This window comes from Rissa tridactyla, chromosome 1, assembly GCF_028500815.1.
Source record: "Rissa tridactyla isolate bRisTri1 chromosome 1, bRisTri1.patW.cur.20221130, whole genome shotgun sequence".
NCBI lineage: Eukaryota > Metazoa > Chordata > Aves > Charadriiformes > Laridae > Rissa > Rissa tridactyla.
In genome coordinates this window covers 177,524,559-177,533,637 of record NC_071466.1, presented here as the reverse complement: position 1 = coordinate 177,533,637, position 9,079 = coordinate 177,524,559, and the positions used below count along the sequence as shown (strand labels likewise).

At 45.3% G+C, this 9,079-nt stretch overlaps 1 protein-coding gene across 1 annotated transcript; it reads right to left on the bottom strand.

Moving 5' to 3' along the window:
• Positions 1-5,357: 5,357 nt before the first annotated feature.
• Positions 5,358-9,062, bottom strand: BBS10 (Bardet-Biedl syndrome 10). Its single transcript, XM_054187961.1, has 2 exons — positions 8,761-9,062; positions 5,358-8,679 (listed from the first exon to the last, which is right to left on the bottom strand). Exons 1-2 carry the CDS (start codon positions 8,943-8,945, stop codon positions 6,732-6,734), a joined length of 2,133 nt encoding a protein of 710 aa, XP_054043936.1. The 5' UTR covers positions 8,946-9,062; the 3' UTR covers positions 5,358-6,731.
• Positions 9,063-9,079: the final 17 nt, after the last annotated feature.

Below are 9,079 nucleotides of genomic sequence, written 5' to 3'. Positions count from 1 at the left end.
CTTCTACATGCCACTCCTTTCCTAGGCTATATTCATCATTCATCCTTCAGCTTTCCTCCTCTCTTCCTTTTCAACTGGGTCTTCTTATCTCCTGTCTTCTCTTATTCCTGTCCTCCGTCTCTCCACCCACGCTCCCATGGAGTTGTTACTGTATTACGCTGTCTCCTGAGCTCTGCAGTCAAGCAGAGAGTAGAAGCAATGAAACAGGAGCAGAAAATTTCCTGCTTTCTGCTCGAGTACAGATTGGCTCCACTTCATAGATCCAAGCCATATATCTTCTGAAACACTTGGGATTATGGCCAAGGTGGCAAACTTTTGAAATAGAGTCCTAGAACAAAATGGTGCTGATAATAGTTGCTAATAACCACCAACGCTTAAAAAGCGCCTCACTGAAAAATTCTGCAAGGTGATAAAAATGCCTCAGATTATAGGGAACGCACTACAAATTCTGATTGCCGATACTTGCTGTATTATAAGCACCAGTTGTTTGGAAATGCCACAAAAACCCTCCACTTGCACCTACATCGCAGCTTGCGAGGTTCACTGAGGTGGCCAAATTCATGCATAGACACTACAGCAAGCAGAACTGCATGGCATCTAAGCTTGGCACAGTAGAAGCCCTCTCACATGTGGCCGAAGAGCTTTTGCTTTTTTGTTGTGGTTTTTTTTTTTTCAGTAGGTTTCACCAGAGTGAGCCTGGTGAGGAGGCAGCCCAGCAGCACATTATTTCGTAGAGGATTTAGGTTTGGATTTTTTTTGCACCCTGGTTCATAACTCCTTCCAGCTCTCTTAGTAGAGAGAAAGCAGAGAACTGTACTCCAAGCAGTGAAGCAAAGAGACTGGAAAGAATCTCAAGTAAAAGATCAATCATACAAAATGAAGGCAAAACAAAGCGTCTTTTCTGATTCGTTTTCTGGAAACAGGTGAACTGCTTGGCCAACATTTCCCAGGCAAGTCAGCAGGAAGCAGTCACACCTTGTAGAGTGTGGGGAGAGAGAGCATCCAGGCTGAATTACAAGTGCTAAAACCTGACTTTCATAATGGGAAGTACTGGGTACTTCTTCCTAAAAATTGTCTTTACAGTACCACAGTTCTGAACTTTTCTTTTTAGATGTGTAAACTATGAAAAAAGGTTTCACATACAGAAATTCATCAATCACGGAATTAAATAAGCCGCCCTTTATTTTTTTCTATTAATTAAAAATGCACTAGTCACACTGAAACAAGAGATTACTTGAAGCTACATGTGCTAGAAAAGCTGAAAAATGAGGCAAGAGATGACTGCTGGGGCGCAAGGGCAGAGCCCCCCCGGTACTGACCAGAACGGCAGAAGCAGCCCTGCAGCGGGCCACTGGTCCTCAGGACTGTACTCCTAAATCCAGTACATTAAAAACACCTCAATGCCAATAAACATCTCCATTACAGTCAACATTGAGAACAGTTTAAATTTTTTTGCAGCACCATGTAACTGTTCTGTAATTTTTTTCAGTACTGCATCATTAATCAAGAGCCCCCGATATTTCTGGTTTTAGGAAACAGATCCCATGCAGTTTATTTGCCCTGTGAATATAATCCAGCAGTTTCTACAGTGACTTTCATTGCTCTGAAAGCTTAAATATAATCCTCACACATGATACCAGCCACGTATCAAGCCTCATGTTAAAATCTCAACGGACGTAACTCTCAATCTGGAGCCGCCTTTTCCCCACACACGCAGAGAAATCCCTGCCATGTGTTCACTCTCTGCATTTACATTTTAAGGTAATATTTAATTAGATGCTTCACCTGAAAAATGAAGACATCCACTGAAAGTAGGTCATGATTATTATCAAAAGCAAGATCACTATGCTGGATTTTTACCGGGAATCTGAAAATAAGAACCTCAGGTTAGAGATTGTGTTCGGTAAAACAATACCTTTTTTTAAATACCTTAAATGGAAATCTTATCTTTTATAGTGAGCTCTGCTGTAGGTGGTTTGGAACACAGCCACACAGGAAGCAATATTACTGATGTGCCCTTAATCCCACACTGAACCAAAGCCTCAATGTAACAGTTCTTTTATTTGCTGGTGATTCCATGAGAAATAAACCGGCAGGAACGGTTTTCCTACAGAAAACTGTTTTGTATTCTTTTTGCCAGGACTGTTTTTAAAAAGAGTGCACCGCTCTGCCTATCACAGGAATAAGCATCACTTCCAAAGTCTAAGCCTTCTATGGCATCATATAATAAAGAAGGAGATGCTATAAATTAAATCTATTATATTTTTGCTATCATTATTTTTAGTTCCGAAGTGCTAAAATTAAAATTCTTATTCCCGGAAGTAATTATTAGTTTAATAGTCTCAAAGGGAAGTAATTTGTATAATCCTAGATCCAAACATCTATTTCTAGTTTCATCAACAGAATACAAATGACACCTTACACAAAATGCTACTGCAAAATGACCATCGTGTTAATTACAGCCAACACATTTCCAAAGCTGTTTATAAATTCAGACATTACCCTCTTGATTTGTTCAGTCTTAATAGTAGCAATGCGATAAATAACATAGTAAATAAAGCAAGTATTTAATCTCCGGTTTTACTGGTGGTCAAAGAAGTTTCTTAGATTTCAGGACAATTAAACTAAAGAGATTTTTGCAACTGAACATTGAAATAGTTTTTCTCTTAAGATGAGATTTAAAAGAACCTCGCCAAAAAAGACACAAGGGGACAGATTAACCTAAACAAGCCTAGAAATAAATTCAGTAATAAAAAATGAAAGTCAATACTGCTATTGGCAGATTTGTTACATAACAAAAAACAAATTAAGTACAGGCTCAGATGAATGCAATTCTAGTGAAGTTGAGGAGATATATATGCATGTCAAGAATTTAATCTTCCTTAATCTTCTCACACAGTATGATTAATCACCCACCTGTGGACTCTGGAAGATGGCTGTTATAAAGACAACAACAGAAACAATATAAAATTACCAGAGTTATGCCACTACACGGTTATGCTCCTGAACATAATACTGCATTCCCCTGCTCCCTCTTGCAAATGCGACTCAGTAGTGTGCGATTTGCGACACAACAAGAATATCCTTTGTTGCGGCTGGTTCCCATCAGCAACGCTCTCTGTATAGCTGCCAAAAAGGCTAAAGGTCAGTCATCAAGTAAGCACGGATGCAAATATAAGGTCAATATTTAGGTTGCATAATTTCCATTAAAGACGTTAAGCAACACCTGTTTGGTAAACGAGGAGCTGGTGTCGCTGGAGATGAATGCGACGGGGCCGGGAAGGTGCCGGGGTCAGGCGACCTGGAAGGGCAGCGGGAGGAGCGCTGGGGAAGGGAGATTGTCTCGGTGAGGTCCCAGCACCTGCAGAAGTCTGTTGAGACTCGACTCCCACCCAAATCAACAAATAAAACCAGTGTGTTCGTCATGTAAATAGCTTATTCCCATGCAGTTTCAATCTAGTCTCACTACACATTGCTACACATGAGCCTTAAAACCTGTTGGTTTTTTTTTAATTTTAAAAAAAAGAAACCACCTGCCCGTATATATGAATCTGCTGCCTGACAAATGGGATTACCTTGCTTAAAACACACCTCCGCTCCTTGTGGCTGGGGTGAGGGCCTTCAAAATATGCTGATAATTGCATGTGGGGTAGAATATGGATTTGCTAGGGGCCGCACAGAGGAGAGTTAAACATCAAGATTATTCTAAAACCATACTTTTAATTTTAAGCTATTACCATCAGTATCCCTGCCCTTCACATTGTATTTCAAGTTTGGACCCAAATCCGCACACATGGACAAGTTCACCTGACTTTGGCTTTGTGTGGAGGCCAATCCGTATTTAGAAATATAAAAATAATAGAATAATAGCACAAAACAGAAATAATCTCTGGGAAACGGTGCAAGAAGTAAAACCCATAGGCTTTTACAACCTCAGTGCATGCCCAAACAGACCGCTCCCTGCGGTTTTGACCGAGTAAACATATTCTCCCCAGCTGCCCCAGGTAACCCCTCTGTCCCTGACACTGTGTCACCAGATCACTCTTGGAATTGTCCCCATGCCACCTGTCAAAGGGCAAGTAACATGTAGAGAGAACTTTAAAATTTGAGATAGCTGCAAGATACCATGAATAACTGCATACCTAAGGCTCAGGTACCAAGAAGCAGTAACAGCCCGAGGAGGGTGACGGGGACACTGCAGCCTTTGCAGTCGGGGGACAGTGGCTGAAGCAGGTCAGAAACCTCTTTCAGCAGTGACCCCAAAATATTTTCTAAGATTAGGTCATGATGACACTTCCAGGCTAACTACTGGAGAAGACTCCTAAAGGTAAAAGTGAGCTGAATACAGAAGTAAATCTGCTCTTCTCCCCAAAGACTAAGTTAATGCCTTTTTTTTTTTTTTTCCCTTGAGCCAGTGCACATCCCGTAATGCGCTTAGACTCCAGGCCTGGATACCAAACAGCCGTGTCCTGAACAAGCATCACCCCAGCGGTCTGGGATAAAGAAGGGACATTCCTCTCCAAGGGAAAGGCGTGCCATGTTCTAAGTTCTCTGTACGAAACAGGGACGCAGTAGTGCAAAAGGGAAAAGTGATCATGCACAAAATATAAAAGGACAGCGAAGTCAATGAAATAAAGCACCTGACTCAATGAGCCTTCACCAGAAGCAGGGCAGAAAAAGTTTTATGTAATTGCCACGTTTAAATTCCCCCTTGTATCTCTGGCATATTTTTGGACTTTCTTCTTCTCAATTATAACACAATTTAAATGGAACAGCCAGAAGGCACATAACAAAATACTTTAGTTCGAAACTTTTTCAAGGAACGGCAGTAAATCTGAACGTGTGCAGATGTGCAAACGGTATAAAATAACGTGAAATGACAGAGCATTCTCTTTATTTTACTGGTATTTAGACAGCGTCTTGCTTCGGAATAGAAAAGCAACTTTTGCAGACAACCCCCGCTGCTGCCAGGCTTCATGCTGTTTTTAGACTACCGCAAAGCAAATCATTAATCTTTGGCCAGCAAGTTGGTCAGCAGTTTGAACAGAGTACGTATAAACTTGTGCAAGAAAAAAACTGTCTCGGCAGCTCACTGCAAAGCTAAAATACAGAACCCAGGTGTCTGCTGAAGCGCCAGGGCTGGTGGAAGCTCCCGAGCAGCCCCGAGGCCGCCCAGGCATGCAGCTGTGGTTTTCTTTCTTCTCCTCCGTGTTTAATTCTCCCCCACCTCTGCACCCACCAAAAATGGTTCTCAAAAAAAAAAAAAAAAATAAAGAATTACTCTCCCTAGTCCTTCATTAATCACTCTACTGAACACTGAGTTTCACAGTTTTTCATATGCAGATGCCTGTAAGAGTGTATTAGTCTGGAAAAAGAATTAATTACAGTATTTTATATTGCCAAGAATATATATAAACTTTCCACAGAAATTTGCAGTCAAACAAAAAATTGCTGCCAAAACACCTGAAACAACTTTAGTAAACAGACTCTTCTGAAGAAACTGAAAAAGGGAAAGCATCAGTTTTTCACCATATATTAATGGGGAAAAAGATCTGATTTGCAGTTGTAATCATCTCAGGTGTAGCACATAAATATGAATTATGCCTATGATTTTAAATATCCTCACTATATTTTATTTAATAGTAGGACAACAACGACAAAAATCCATTTATTCTAAGTATTACGCAATACTGGCAGTGGCACACAGAGCATCAATGTGATACCGTTATCAGCTGTGGCCGCTCAGTTACTCAAAACCTCCCACAGCAAACCAGAAGTTTTTAAGACACGGCAGAAAAGGAGGTATGTTGACATCCGGGTGATAGTGAGCCTAAAGCAAATCGTATCTGGGGGAAAATCCTGGGGGGAAGAATTTAAAAAAACCCCAACACCTCCAACCCCCCCATAATAAAATCCCAAATGATCAAAGTAAACTCTTCCTATGATTACATGCACAGCCTTTTATAGTAGCAGCACAACTTAACCTAGGATAGTGAAAATAAAGAGTTAGTACTACATAATGTCACATAAACTAATTTGCCAGAGCACGTGCCAGCCAGTTGTAATGTGAAATTATTCTTAATTGTACTAGTTTGACTAAAGTGAAGTTAATGGAGGATAAAAACACCGTATCTCCTATCGGACACGAAAATTCTTCACTGGGATATACTGCAAGGGCCTACCACTGCCTGCCCCAGCGCTGAACAGGCTAACAACAGTTACATTTTTCCCATCATATTCAAAACCACAATATATACAAAAATATTTTTATTTAAAATAACATTCAATCCAGCCTATTAGGAAGGTTAAAAAAACCCCTTGCTTACAACTTTCAAGTTCAGTGGCTCATGTCACACTGGCAACTTTTAAGGTGCCAGGAAAACTAATGACATCTAACTTACACAAACACTCAAACCTCCACAAGAGGCAAAGTTCACCCTTGGCTAGAACATACAGAGGATCCTCTGCACGTACACGGATCCACACACCCGCAGTGGAAATCAGCTACACTTTCTCATGTTTGAAACTTCAAGTCTGTGCTGTTCACAACCCAGTCTTCCACAAATCTCAGCTGATCAGCCTTTTTAGTCCTTTTATTTTAAGAGGAAAGAAGCATGTTAGGTCTCAGACTAAAGGGTATCTTTTGGTCTCTAGCAGCAAATTTTGCGACATGTCCATTTGATAAGAAGACACAGGAAAACAGATTATCAAAACGTTCTTTATTCATCATTTCAGAAGTCATCTTCTGAGTCATTATCCTCAATTTTTTGCAGTGGCCGCTTTACACCGATTATTAAATCTATGGAGAGAAGCTCTGTAACACAGTGAAGAACTGAAATGACTAACTGGTATTTGCAATACACTAATTCTAAGCCTTTCTCATTTATAGGCAGTGGCTGATTTTTTCTGAGTGCATTTATGGCTTTGAGATAGAATTTGGTAAAGCCGTTTCGTTCTGTTGTCCTGTATAAGGCCTTGGGAATACTTAGCAAAGCATCAGCAACTACATTAGCTATGACAGTTACTTCTGACTGCCGAAACTGTTTTGCATAGTGCTGAATATAATAGCTTAACAGGATTTCAAAGTAACCTCCTACTGGCAAAACGGATCCTGCTTCTATGAGGGAGTTGGAATAATTCTGTGCAATACTTACACAACTGCTTCCATGTTTAAATGGAACTGCACTGCAACTTGTTTTCTCTACATCTTTGCCAACATCTAGGCATTCACGCACAGTGACTACATCAGCATTATCTGCTGCTGATACAGCAGTGCTGTAGCTCTTCCAATTGTCCCCAAGTGAATCGCTTTTATGCTTCTCACTCAAGTCACCTGGATGCTCGCATTTTGCATGTGGTTTCTGCATGTCTCTTGAAGACCCATCTCCTTCGGTGGCAACACTGAATTCTATAATGTGCGAGATGGGATTTGAGGGTATCTGCAAGTTTGTTTGCACACATGCTGGACTGTCACTTCCCTGCAAGTCAGGGTCTACAATTTCTGTCTCTGTTTCATCCCTGTGTGTTTCCAGTTGTTCAGAAACCCAATTATTGTTACAAGAAATATTTTCTATTGCGAGTTGCTTCTGAGTAGCTGAAGAATGCCAGCTGTAAGCATCTGCGGCTTCCTTCTGGCTTTCACCTTCAGCTTTGCATTCCTCCCTCAGATCAACTCTCTTAAATAGCTGCTGCAGCATTGTAAATGCCCCTTGCAAAGCAGCAGCATGTTGCTCATTAACACCATCGACTGGCCCACAGAGAATTAGGCAATGGGGCTGAAAGGCGCACACGCTGGTGAAGCCAATGTGGACGCATCTCTTTGAGCCCAGCAGCAAGGGCTGGCAAAACGTTGCCACTGCGGTTTCAGTGATTTCTCTGTGTATGTTATCACCAAAAGGTGCGTAAGGTGAGACTCCTGTGATTTCACAGATCAGGGCAATTTCTTCCGACGATAAGGACTCCACCACAGACACACCGTACAATTTTGCATAGTAGATAACTACTTCCTCTTGCTTCACGCTTGACAGTAACAGCTTGACGTCGTTGCTCTGCAGGTGTTTCATTAGGGCTTCTGTTCTCCTGGAGATCCAGCACAAGGAGGCTTGATACTGACCCTCGGACTCGACTACAAACTCGACGCCGGGGGCCGGAAGGGGGGTCCGGAGGGGCTCGGTGACGAGCACGGCCCGCAGGTCCCCCCCCGCCGGGCAGTAGGCCGCGAAGTCCCTGCGGAGGATGATGCCGGGTAGGACCCTGGAGCTGGCTAGGGGGAGGCCGGCCACGGTGGCGTGCAGCTCGGCGAAGCGGCTCCCGAGGAGCCGCAGCACCTGCGGGCGGGGGTCGGCGGCCGGGCCGCTGCAGCGGCGGCAGAACTCCGCGCAGAGGCGGGCCAGGCGCCGCCGCTCGCCCGGCCCCAGCCGGCCGCCCAGGTAGGCCTCCAGCAGCGCCTCCAGGGCGCCCGCCTCCGCCTGCCGCCCGGGGAGGGCCGACAGCAGGTGCCCCCGCAGGCCCTGCGCCACGGCCCGCTCCAGCACCACCTCCTCGAAGGCCCGCAGCGCCCGCCGCAGGCCGCCGCCCGCCTCCCGCAGCCCGCCCAGCAGGCCGGCCAGCAGCACCACGAACGTCTTGGCGCCGTCCCCCGTCGCGGCGCGGTGGCTGCAGGCGCAGGCCGCCATCATCCTGCGGGCACACGGGGGCGTTAGGCGGAACCGCACCGCGCCCCGCCCGGCCCGGCCCGCCCCCGCCACCTCCCCGCGGTACCTGGCCGTCGGCGGCTCCAGGCTGAGCGCCTCCAGCAGGCGCCGCCCGTCCCGCGTCAGCAGCGCCTGCCCCGTGGGCCGCACCAGCAGCGCCCGCCCGCCCCGCGGACCCAGGGCGCCGCGCACCGCAGCCGCCAGCGCCGCCGCCTCCTGCGCCAACCGACTGGGCTCCGGCCGCCGCGACATGGCCGCCGCCTCACCTCCCTGCACCGAGCCGCACGGCTGCGCACGGCACCCGGGAGCTGCGGCTGAGGGGGCGCATGCGCGGCGCTCTGAGGGGAAGCCGGTGAGGGGAGGCCGGGAGGGAAACCGCGTCCCGG